The sequence below is a fragment of the Poecilia formosa genome, unplaced genomic scaffold (assembly GCF_000485575.1).
Source record: "Poecilia formosa unplaced genomic scaffold, Poecilia_formosa-5.1.2 Scaffold429, whole genome shotgun sequence".
In the NCBI taxonomy this organism is placed as follows: domain Eukaryota; kingdom Metazoa; phylum Chordata; class Actinopteri; order Cyprinodontiformes; family Poeciliidae; genus Poecilia; species Poecilia formosa.
Window position 1 is genome coordinate 116,193 of NW_006800368.1, and position 12,663 is coordinate 128,855.

The window sequence follows — 12,663 nt, forward strand, 5'->3', positions numbered from 1 at the left end:
CATGGGGACCAACCCGTTAGCCCCGCAACATGTGGCTTCAAATTGCACTTCTCTCATCAGCTGGGTTCAGACCACAAAGACAAAGACCAAGGGAAAGATGAACGGGTGCGTTCCTTCCATGAGACCTGCTCGTCTATCTCTCGATGGACCAGAAAGATCGTGAAACGAGGAGAAAGGAGCTACAGAGCTGCAAGACAAGAAGCTGAGGACCGCTACGCGCATGAGGAAGTTACCCTGAGGCCGAGACCTGCCGCTCTAAGTCAGTACTCTTCCTGTACTGGGAGCCGCCTTCTGCTGCTGCAACACCTTTCTAATCATCAGGCCAGTTCTGGGGTTCAAGATGCCAAACTCCGTTTGTCTCTCTCAAAGTTTCCCTTTTTTAGTTCACAGTGTCAGCAAAAGATGGGCTAGATTATTGATTTTACTTATTTGATTATTTCTGCTACTGATTGAAGCTGCACTGACCCTTGCAAAATTGCCTTGCTAATAAAATATTAAAGTCTAAATTGATGCTGTGGATAGTTAAATGAATTAAGTCAGCTAAAAAACTAAATCATCTGGTTAATGTAAAGTCAATGTTCATGATCCTAGTAAATTAGGAGGGCTTCAGACGTTTCTTTAGTTATGATAAATAATGACCCTGGGTCTCAGTCCAGGTCTCTAAAATTATCTAAGCTGTAACAAGTGCACGTTATTAATAGAGAAAGAGCTACCGTTAACAGGTGTGGTTTATGCTGTCGGGCATCGGCGGGCTACTCCGATGTCTGATTCATGAACTGAAGCGGGTCATAACGTCTGGATCTGAAGGTAGTTAGAGTCTAGACGCATCTTTCTCGCGCCCAGCTTAAACAAAATGTCCTCTACATTTGTATCTGTGGTAATACTCAGGAATTAGAGGCTTTTTGGACCCGTTAGTCGGAGAGCTGGTCAGTAGTCAGTCCATTGGAGTTTGGGAGGTGTTAGGGGCGTGGCTGAATACTGCATAATAACAACTGTTTACCTGATTTGACCTCAGGGAGTTCAGGCCCTGATGAGCAGCGCAGTGCAGCCTCTGCTACAGTCTGTGAGCGACTCTATTGAGGCCATCATCATCACACTTCACCAAGAAGACTTCTCAGGGTGAGACATTTTACTTTCTTTTTGTTCCTCTGTGAAATAAGAAAGATGGGAGACGATCTCCCAGGCTGAGTGTGTTCTGGTTGGATCTTTGAAACATTCCAAGCAGAAGTTACACATAGTTTGAAGTTGTTTTGTTTTTCATGCTGTATTTCATGGAGGCCAGATGCAAGTTAAAGTATGTCTGGCCTCCACTTTTATCTAGAGGCACAAACTTCTATTTGAACCCAGTGAGGTGGTTGGGTTGAAATGAGCTTCTTCCTTATGTAGGAAATAGTTTTCCTGATTTTGTAACGGAGCTTTTACGAAATCATGTTTTGATGTTTGCTCTTAACATTAAATTTAGTCAACATCAACCATTCTTTTTGAACTTTTGTCACCAACACATAATATCAGAAGAGACGCATTGTGATCCTTTCTGAATGACACCTCAAAGAGAGACAATTAGATTAGCTGTCAGTCTGCACAACTGTTGAGATTCCAAGTTGTCCTTCTCTCAACTAAAAATGATGCAGTTTTATGTGTGTGTGTGTGTGTGTGTGTGTGTGCGTGTGTGTGTGTGTGTGTGTGTGTCCAGGCCTCTGTCCAGCCCTGATAAGCCAGACGTTCCATGCTCCCTGTACATGAAGGAGCTGCAGGGTTTCATCTCCAGAGTAATGGCTGACTACTTCAAACATTTCCAGTGTGTGGACTTCGTCTATGACAACACAGAGTCCATCGCCCAGAGAGCCATTGAGCTGTTCCTTCGCCATGCGAGCCTCCTGCGCCCACTGGGGGAAGGAGGCAAAATGAGGCTGGCTGCTGACTTTGCACAGGTAAGGATCTGCTGAAATGTGGGATTTGGACAGTTCAGAATCCAGTCCAGATTCCAAGCCCTTTGAACTGTGTTGTCTGTAATAGTGCATGCTGCATTATTACTGTGTGAATCTGTGTGTCAGATGGAGATGGCTGTAGCCCCTCTGTGCAGGAGAGTGTCTGATTTGGGGAAGCCATACAGGATGTTGCGCTCTTTCAGGTCTGTGCCCTCTTTTTGCAAATTATTTGTGTGGTTATAACCAAGAACCAAACTCAGTCATTTTAGTAATTAGTTGGTTCACGTCCTGCTCTATTTTAACTATGTAGTAAATGCCAGCCATGAAACCTGTGACTGAGCTTTCACGGAAACATAGCCTGGATGTTTGCTGAGTGGTTTCAAGACATTACAAATAAAAATCCTCTCTGGGCTCCGCGGTGGCTGAGGATCTGTTGCCTCAGTCTTTGACGTGGCCATCACAAGTTTGAGTCCCCGCCCGGGAGGAAGACCTTTGCAGAGAAACCAAAAATCCTTAAAAAGAAGATCCTACCATATTTGCATTTTACATCAGCTGAGACCATTTGTTGGTCCCTTATTTGCATGCCCCCTTTTTATGAGCTGAAATGAAAAATAGCAAGAAAAAGCTTCCAGTCATGTTTTTATTTCTTCTTGTAGTACATGCACAAGAGAACATCTACTACTCTTGTAGTTGTAGACGTAGATTAGGTGCAGTCAGACCTTTCAGCTTTTCATTAAGGCTTTTCATTGGTGAAAGTTTTGGACACTGTGTGTGTATGTGACATAAGAAACGTTGTGTGTACTGTGTTTCAGACCTCTACTGTTTCAGGCCAGTGAACTGATCGCCAGCAGTCCTACAGTAGGTGACCTGATCCCCTACAGCACCGTGCTTCACTTTCTCTTCACCAGAGCCCCATCTGAGCTCAGATCACCTCATCAGGTCTACACGCACACACACACACGCACACACACACACACACACATAGTTTGGGATGATCCAGAACTTTGCTTGCCCCTCCACAGAGAGCAGAGTGGTCCATTGCACGTTATTCCCAGTGGCTGGATGATCACCCCTCTGAGAGAGACAGACTCTCCCTCATCAGGTGGGCTCCTCTCTTCTTCCACCATTCACCTTTTCAGACTCACTAGGATTGTATTTGTGGGCAGTGATGACCTCTTGTGGTCGTCATTTGACTTTAGTAGTTTGTGGAAGTACAGGAGGCACTTCAGTCTCACACTCAGAGTTCCTCCTCACTCTGTAACAGTCTGGATTTTAGAACTCTTTATTTTCTGTTTAAATGTTCTATTCATTCACTGCCAGGTTGCAGGTGCAGTCACAGTAACTCCTCTGCTCCCATCAATTATAAGATGTGTGTCCTCTCCACAGGGGGGCCCTGGAGGCCTATGTGCAGTTGGTGAGAGCTCGGCAGGGAAAAGAGTTTGCTTCCATCTATCCCATAATGCTGCAGCTGTTACAGAGGGCCACCAGTGCTGCTCAGGGGCCCAAAGCCTGAAGGAGCCAGCAGTGGTGCTGCTGTCAGAATCAGAATTTCTTAATGATTCTACATGTCATATAAATTTGCTGGATCCTGTGCAGGAACAGGCACTGATGTTTCCATGTACAACACTATGAGTTAACTTTAAGAATAAAGGAACTAATGTTTCTTCTAGCGTTTTCTTTATTAGAAGCAAATCTCTCACACACACAGGCAACAGAATGACAGATGAACTCATTTCAGATGGGCCACTTCCACTGGTTGGGTGGAGGCTCCTCCACCAGTGGCTCCCATGGTTTCCAGTCAGCCATCTTCCTGGACAGACTCAGCTCACACTCTGCCTGGAACACAGAACATGAGCCGTCACCAGAGCAACAATCTTAGTTTGCTGCTGCTGCCTTAAAACCCACTGAATGTTCCATTGTTCCTTAGTGGACGGGCCTCCACCAAGGAACAATGTTCCTCCTCCAACATTTCTAAGCTGCGCTTGTTCTGATTATCATCTCATGTTTTTAGTTAATTGTAAATTATTCCACTTTTGCTCCTTGGGTACTAAAAACCTTCTAAATACTCCTCGTCATACAATTAGAAGACCATCTGTTAAAGCAGTAGCAATACACTATTCTCACAATACGATATATAATCACTATTCAATACATTTTTACAAATTTTTGAAAGATTTTAGAGGGACAGAGTGATTTTGGTGATATTTTGTGACTGTTCCATAGACTTGAATTAAAGTAATTGAACTGATGGTGTAATAAATGTTTTGTTATACATTTGCTTTGTTAATTAAATGTTAATTGTGTAGCTTAGTGTATTTGGTTATGCAGAAAAAAAAAACTTGTCTTATTCACTTAGATAATGGAATTTATCCGTTTCATTACATTTAATTAACTGTAACTTTCATTACATGTAATTTTTAATGTACATGTGGAAGTAGGATTTAATGTCCAGTCGCAGATGGAAAAATCGATACTTTGAGGAGATTTTTTGTTTAAATCGATAAATATCGTAGAATTGATATTATACAGGTCTGGTATCTGTGCATTTGGGTGCACAGACACCCAGATGCACAGATTCATCACTCACACATGCTGGATTTAAAAAAAAAACAAAAAAACAAGTAGAGCAAACAAAACATTTCCAGAATTATAAACCAAATCAAAACATTTGGTTCATGTTTTGATAGAAACTAAGCTTTCAGAAAAGAGAACTCAGTTTCTTTGAGGATTTCACTGATCAACATGTGCTGCAGCATCATCAGATACTGGCTGGAGTTCCAGTATCCATTTTTTTCCGTTTCAACCACAAATAAGATCAAAAATGTTTTTCACATGGTCTTACTTGCTTGGTTAGGATGCTAACCTCTGGGAAGGTTAGCATCCTAACCTTCCCAGAGGAAAAGATTTGCTGTGTTGATCATTCCGATAGCTTTTCTGCCTTTTTTTTCTTTTCAAGCTTTGAGTTTCAGTCCTGCTTCTTTGACATCTTGAAACCATTATTTGGTTTGAACTTGCTCAAACCAAATAATGTTTGGTTTGAATGCTGGCTGTTCCAGCCAGTGTCTTTTGCTGTCAGTTACTCCTGTTTCCTACCTGGAAGATGACTTCTTCAATCTGTCCGCCATTTATTTTCTTCTCTAGCTTCCCAATATCTGGCTCCTGTCAACAGAAAGCAAATCAAACCTTCATCTTTAAATTGAATAATTGTTGGGTGACATGGTGAACTTGGTCTGCTGACCGTTTTCACATGGTCTAAGCGCTTGTTAACCAGCTGCTCTGTGTACTTCCTGTATGCGGCGTCCTGTGGCATGGTCTGCAGTGATGCCAAGATCTTTGCGTAAAGAATTCGTAGACGCTGGGAAAGAGGAAAATCTTTGAGTGAATACCTTCAGCTGGGAAATTACAAACTGTTACCTACTCACCTCATGAGGATTCTGGGAGACAGCGAGGCCAACGAGGCCGGTGGTCTGGAAAGGAACAGGAGAGATGATGTAAGTTCAGGTTCTACAAACCCACAAACTCCCACTATCTCCTGCAATCAGGTAAGCTTTCACTGAGCAGCGAGTAAAAGAACAAAGAAACACATCTAAAATCAGACTATTGGGCAAACTGAGCCCAGGAGTTATCCAGTTCGACTATTTTCGTCTAAGTACAATAAAGGAAAGAGAAAGTGAATAGGAACAGTGTTTCTCAACCCTGGTCCTCACCCCCCCCCTCCTGCTCTCCATGTTTTAGATGTGCCTCTATTCCAGAACAGCTGATTCAAATGATTGCATGACCATCAAGTACTGCAGAAGCCTGTTAATCACCCAGAGATGCAATTCAGGTGTGGCAGAAGGGAAACAACTAAAACATGCAGGACAGGGGCGGTGAGGACCAGGATGGAGAAACACTGATCTAGAAAGAACAGGGGAAATGCAGGTGTGTTATGATTCAGAATGTTAAGTGAACTCAATTCAAACTGAAGTTTTTTAATTATTATTATTAATGTGGCCGTTAATAAAACAAACGGGACAAATATCAGTTTCCCTGATATAAAAGTTTGTGTATCAAATAGAAATGTAACCTGTCCATTTATTGTTCGATTAAAGTTATTCATAGACGCTTGATAGATCAAACTTATTCCACCTCTTCAACCCTTTTAGCACTGTCAGCGCTTTTCCACCTCCTGCATCATAGAGCTATGATGTATGATGGAGAATGAACCATAGATAGATAGATGTTTTAATATAGGTTAAGTTAACCTATCAAACTGTCTGAGTAATGCTAGCTTGAGAAGCTCCTTCTCAAGCTCACGGCTCGTTCGCACAGCAGCAGCCTGGCTGCTGCCGAGTTGTCATCATACGTTGTTGCCTGATATTCTACTGGGTTTCACCCGCTGCCTTCATCCCTAACAAACTAAAAGGAACATGACCTCTACACGTACCTTCTTTAGTAACCCGGCCATCTTTCACTGCCAATACAGTAGGACTTCCGGCAACCAGTTATGACGTCAGCGTCAGTAAGCACATAGACATCCATAGACATAATATAAGCAAATCCTTATATTATGTCTATGGTCTATGAGTCCATAGTCCATGTATGAGTCAGCATATCATTTTTTTTAAATAACTTTATTTCAAACAAATAACATGAACGTAATATGGAGGAATATGGACGTAAACTCAATGACAAATATTAAAATATAATAAAAACAAATAGTAAAGAATAATTAAAGACATTCAGGGCGTTGCTGTTAAAGTCTAGAGAGACAAAAGTTAAATTCACTACATGTTAAAGATGAGTAAAATATGTAAATTTGATAAAGCAATATTTTTTCCGATTTTTTTCTGTAAGGAGTTTTTGCAAACCCGACCAAATAAATGTAGTGTGAGAACATTCCACAAATAAATGTTCAATACTTTCGCCTTCACAGTGACAAAAAGAGCAGTTGTTGCTGACATCTGGAGAGAAGCGACAAATGTTATTTTTAACTGGATAATATCTATGTAAAATCTTAAATAAAAATTCTTTCATCCTATTAGTAATTATATATTTATGAGGCAATAAAAAGATTGCACTCCACTATTTTTTGCTCAGATAATCCCATCAATGTTTACTTATGGGAGTGGAGAAAGTGAGTTCTGATAAACCCGTTTGTAAATTTCTTATTCATTATATTAGTTCCTTCAATTGAAATTGAGTCATGAAGGTTTAAATTGTTTGGATGTTTGGTTTGTGCTAAACAGAGCAAACTATGAGGAACAGCTTTAATAATCATTTCAAATTCTTTTGAGATATTTCTATGTTATTGTTGTTCATAAAATGCTCATAAGTATACCACTCACCATCGCTGTCAAGTAACTGATTTATCAAATTAATATTATTGTCAACCCACTTATGAAGAAATAATGATTTGTTTTTATGTATTATATAAGCATTGTTCCATAAGATGCAGTAATGCATCTTATGGAACAATGCTTCCATAAGATGCATTGTTCTTCTAACAGGTTCTTCTAACCTGTATAAAATGGTTTTTATACAGAAAACTCCAACATAGCAGAACCTGCTGATGACATTTGGCTAATTTGACTGGAAGTTTTTCAACTGAGAAAGGACAACACAATAAAAAAATTAGACCCCCAGTTTACTGAACAGATGATATGAGAAAATATTAAACATGGAATTTTGATTTTTTTTTTTTTTTTAGAAATCTTTTAATCCAATTATTTTTTAACATTTGATTAAAGACAGTAGAAGTCAAAACATTTAAACCTCCTTCAGCTAAAGAGTTTGAAAGAACAGATTGTTTTATTTTATAGACTTTATTTTTCCATATAAACTTGAAGAGAATTTTATCCAGATCAGAACAGGGTGATTTACTAACATCAAGTGATGTGAAAAGATATGAGACCTTGATATTCCTTCTGCTTTGCTTAATAGTACTCTACCATAAATAGTTAAATCCCTAGCTAACCAACTGTTAAATTTCTTTTTAACAGATTCACAAACATTCACAAAATTATCCATGTCACTGTGGTCAGTGGAGATTTTAATTCCTATGTAAGTTACAGGTTTTTTTACAGGAATATTACATATTTCAGTAACAGCGGTTCCATATAAGGGAAGGATTTCACATTTTTTTAGATTGAGTTTCAACCCTGAAATGCTAGAAAATTTAGCTATAACAGACAGAGCTACAGGAATTTCATTAGAAATTTTTAAAAACACTGTTGTATCGTCAGCAAGTTGTGAAATTTTAAGTTCTTGATCAAATATTTTAATTCCCTCAAATGAGCTCTGTCTAATTAAATTGTTTAAAATTTGGCCAACAAGCAGAAAAATGTAAGGGGAGGCCGGACATTCCTGACGAACCCCTTTATTGATATTAAATCAGCTAGATGTGTCATATAGAAGTTTTGTAGAACTGTTATCTCTATAAAGTGTCTTAAAGGCTTTAATGAAAAAGTTACCAAAGTTAAAAAAGGACATTGTGTCAAAAATGAAGTTGTGACTAACTGTATCAAAGGCCTTTTGATAATCTAAAAACAGAATAATTGGGTCACCAGGGATAAGATCTTTATAATCAACTAAGTGTAACACTAATCGAATATTATCAGAAATGTTGCCTCCAGGCATGAAGCCGTTTTGAGATTCATGTTAATATCATTTAAACCATTTTTCAGTCTTTTAGCTAAAATGGAGGCCAACATTTTATAGTCATTATTTAATAGAGTGATGCCACGCCAATTATCTATTATTAAATGGTCTTTATTTGGTTTAGGGATCAAGGTGATAAGACCCTGTTTCATTGATGGGGGTAGTTCTTCATTGTGAATGGATTCATTATAAACTGCAAGAAGAAATTCTGAAGTTTTAGCCGAGAATTTCTGATAAAATTCTGATGTCAAACCATCATTTGTCAGATTTCAGGTTACTGATGCTCCATTTTATCTCCTCAGTACAGAGTATTTCATCACAATCCTCTTTTAAAGATTCATTAGCTTTGTTCACTTCTACTAAAGAGTTTAATATATCTGTGCTATTTATACAGTTATCATTTTTATAGAGATCTCTATAAAACATTTATATATATTTTGAAATTACTGAATAATCTTGTACTACAGCATTATTTATATTTAATTTGGATACTGATTTCCTTTCAAAATTTCTTTTTTCCATGTTAAAAAAGTATTTGCTATTTTTTTCTCCCTCCTCAATCCATTTTAATCTGGCCACATGCTTTTTCTTTATATATCTCATTTAACTCTTCTTGATGTTTCTGTAGTTGTGTTACAACAACTTCATCATCTAACATGTTAGTAGTAATGTCTGAAATAGATCTGATTAATTGCTCTAGCTTTTCTTTTTTTGTGCGGTTTATTCTTTTGCTAAATTGGATTGCATACCTGATAATTTCATACTTCAGTAATTCCCAATATTTTTCAAATTGGTTATTATTTTGAGTGATTGTCCAGGACTGTTTGATTAGTGTTTGAATAAATGATGTAAATTCTATGTTATTTAATAATTAATTATTACGTTTCCAGTGGTTATACACTCTTCTACTCTCCTTATTAGAAAGATTTACTTATAAAGAAATGGTTTTGTGATCAGTTAAAACTGCAGGGCAAATTTTAACCTCCATTACTTGACTCTCCATGTCCTCTGAAATAAGCCATAAGTCAATTCTAGATTGAGTTGAAAAGCTTTTGTTATTCCAGGTGTATTGTAAGTCAGTAGGATGATGATGTCTCCAAATGTCTAATAAATTTAACCGGTTAGAGAAGTTCATAAGATGGTTCTGTCCGTTTCTAAATCTAGAGGGATGCCAATCCAGTTTATTGGAAAAGACCTTATTAAAATCTCCCCCTAAAATAACCTTTGCTGATGGAAACTTAGTACCAAGAAAAAACATGGTGTCCTCCAGCTCTTTTAAGAAAATAACATTTAAAGAATCAGAATTATAACCATAAATATTGCCCAGCAAAAAGATGTAAGAAGTGAAATTCAACCACTATGAAAATCCAATGACCCTTATGATCAGATGTAACATCTAAAACTTTACCTTTGAAGTTAAGTAAATCTTTTAATATTGCTACACCCCCTGACTTGTTTGAACCATGTGCTAACCAAATATCTTTGCCCCATTGATTCTTCCAAAAGGATTCATCTTCTAAGCATGAATGACATTCCTGAAGAAAAACAAAGTCTATTCTTGCCTCTTTGGAAAAAAGAAAAAATGCTTTACGTTTTATATCATTACGCAGACCCCTTGTATTAACAGATACAAAAGATACCTCCGTGCTTTCTGAAAGTTAAAGAAAAGTAATTTTAAAAAAAAAAGTCACCCATTTAAGATGACTCCTAAAATAAAATTTGAAGCCACTATCAAAATTAGCTAAGCCATTTGTAAAGTGTAGTGTTTACTGCTGAGGAAAAAATCATTATTCTCCAGAAGCCCTTCGAATTTCCTTTCCATCCACATAAGGCCCTCTCCCTGTTCAATGACAGGCCACAGAGCAGACCTGGCATCCTTGTCTTCATTGGAAAGGTCTTCGCCGAAACGAACTTTGTTCTCTTCAGGTAGATGTTATTTTCTCCAGATGATGTCCCTCACTGAACGATAAGTAAACAGGACGATGACTGCTCTGGTCTTACTGTCGATCCGTTTCCCCACCCGATGAGCTACGTCGATTCCTTGAGCTGCTTTTGATCCAAGATCAGGTGCAATTTTGTGACAGATGGCTGAAACCTTCTCTTTCAGATCTTCATTCTCATGTCCAGGCAGTCCGTAGAGCCGTAGGCACCATCTCCGTTTGTAGCGCTCTGCATCTGCAACACGCTCCTGCAGATCTTCTATTGGCGCCTCCAATTTTGCAGTTTTATTCTTCAATATACAGTTCTCGTTTTTTAGGTCTTCAATCTCGGCATGCATGAATTCAATAGAATTTTTAATATCCTTGATGATATTAAAAACCTCGTCCGCTCTGTCGTTCACCGCTTTTAAGATGGCGTGTAGAGAGGCTTGAGNGCTCTCCTATCAGTTCCTCTTTCCACCTGACCTTTCACCTACCATCCACCTCCAACACAACATCAGTGACCTTTAGTTACAGTTACACATTTTACACCATTTCAAGTTCAATGTCAAAATCACATTTATAACCTTTTAGTTTCTCTGATTTAGCATTCACTTATAATATTATAATAACCATAGCTTATTAGTTACTCTTATAATCATAATGTGTTATTACAGACATTTCTGAAAAGAAACCAAGAATAATTCATTATTCTAATCATGTGACACCATGTTACAGTTACTTGTTTCACCTTTAAGTATAAGACTAAGTGTAAATATTCTTATAATCAAACCAACATCAACCACCGGTTAAACCAATATTGATTATTAACTTAATTATAAATTATCATTATTAATTCAAAGATTTTACTCTGGGTTTTATCCAATTACTCAAAATGTTTAGATTTTATTCTTTAAACCTTTAGAGCTCAAAATGAGCAGTCTGAACTATTTTTAATCACTGCAGGCTGGAAACTTCCTCTTTTTCCAGGAAACCTGCTTTTCCTGTTTCATAACTCTCCTTCTATGATTTTTTATGATTAAATAGAAAAAAGTAGAATTAAAGCAGGACACAATAACAACACACACAACCAGATTAATTTTATTACCGTCTGACTCTACTGTTGGGTCTTGATGTCACCTGTGTGATCAGTTTTAAAGATAACTTTATTTATTGTTATTAAACTAAAATCTCCAGCATGGGGAAGTGGGCTGAGGTCGACTTTTCTCGACAATATATACATCTCCTTCTGAGAACGGGCCCATAGACTTATGTCCATTATAATGGACATTTTGTTGAAGCTTATTTTTTGTTCATACTTTGAGTTACCCTTTCTACAGTACTCTTAGAGGACATCCTGGGATTTCCAGGGATGTGTCATGTGATAGGTTTGAACTGGGAAATCCTTTTTTTTCCTAAATCAAAATGGCCGACCTGCCAGAAACCACATTTTATGGAAAGAGGGTAGACGAGTCAAATATTACACTTCTTTTGTTATTTTTGTCGATAATTATATTCTTGTTAATATAACCAATAATAATATTTTGCCCAGTGAAAACAATTTAATAATTTCTGTTTAGAAATAACAGACCTTTTCTGAATGTCAATTATAATGGACATCAGGACTATTTCAGTGTATTTAATGACTCCACATTGTTGTAGGAGAAAGACGTGAAACAGGATTCTCCACAAGATCTGGAGTTGTCAGATGAAGATGAGGATGATAAGTNGAATTCAATAGAATTTTTAATATCCTTGATGATATTAAAAACCTCGTCCGCTCTGTCGTTCACCGCTTTTAAGATGGCGTGTAGAGAGGCTTGAGCCTCATCGCCGCAGGATTTCTTGGCAGCTGGGCTGTTTTGATAGGAGAATCCGGGAATATCATAGGATCGGCATCGGAGTTCCCATCGCTCATGCATCTTGTTCTGAGGTGTGACTGGTGTCCTGGTCTTCCGCTTATTTTCTTCTTGTTTTCCCCTTTGTCGATCATCTCTTCTTTGCAAGCTGTTTTACTCAGCAGAGTAATAGCGTCCTGGTGAAAATGTTATTATTTTGTTGTTTTATAAAGTTTATGGTTTCTCGGTCACGTAAGATTTGCGGAAAGTCTGTATATTTTTGGCTTCTCTGTTCATACTAGGCGGTTCCTCATTTGGGCTTTTCTTTCACTCCGCCTG

General features: G+C 38.0%; 2 protein-coding genes across 2 annotated transcripts in view; one reads left to right on the forward strand and one right to left on the reverse strand.

The window, feature by feature from the left end:
- cog5 (component of oligomeric golgi complex 5) overlaps positions 1–3,591 on the forward strand; it is an 82,480-nt gene extending 78,889 nt beyond the window's left edge. Inside the window, exons 18-23 of the mRNA XM_016663561.1 lie at positions 1,016–1,119; positions 1,694–1,931; positions 2,055–2,131; positions 2,741–2,867; positions 2,951–3,030; positions 3,315–3,591. Coding sequence (XP_016519047.1) covers positions 1,016–1,119; positions 1,694–1,931; positions 2,055–2,131; positions 2,741–2,867; positions 2,951–3,030; positions 3,315–3,441 — 753 coding nt within the window. The 3' untranslated portion in view covers positions 3,442–3,591. The remainder of the gene's footprint in view (positions 1–1,015; positions 1,120–1,693; positions 1,932–2,054; positions 2,132–2,740; positions 2,868–2,950; positions 3,031–3,314) is intronic.
- ndufa5 (NADH:ubiquinone oxidoreductase subunit A5) lies at positions 3,589–6,444 on the reverse strand. Its single transcript, XM_007577136.2, has 5 exons — positions 6,355–6,444; positions 5,351–5,395; positions 5,167–5,283; positions 5,022–5,087; positions 3,589–3,764 (listed from the first exon to the last, which is right to left on the reverse strand). Exons 1-5 carry the CDS (start codon positions 6,373–6,375, stop codon positions 3,663–3,665), a joined length of 351 nt encoding a protein of 116 aa, XP_007577198.1. The 5' UTR covers positions 6,376–6,444; the 3' UTR covers positions 3,589–3,662.
- Between the last annotated feature and the right edge of the window lie 6,219 nt (positions 6,445–12,663).

Coding starts and splice junctions, on each gene's coding strand:
- ndufa5 (XM_007577136.2), bottom strand. CDS start 6,375: ATGGCCGGGTTACTAAAGAAG. Junction 5,396..6,354: donor TGGCCGGGTTACTAAAGAAG/GTACGTGTAGAG, acceptor GTTCCTTTCCAG/ACCACCGGCCTCGTTGGCCT. Junction 5,088..5,166: donor GCTTAGACCATGTGAAAACG/GTCAGCAGACCA, acceptor TTCTGTTGACAG/GAGCCAGATATTGGGAAGCT.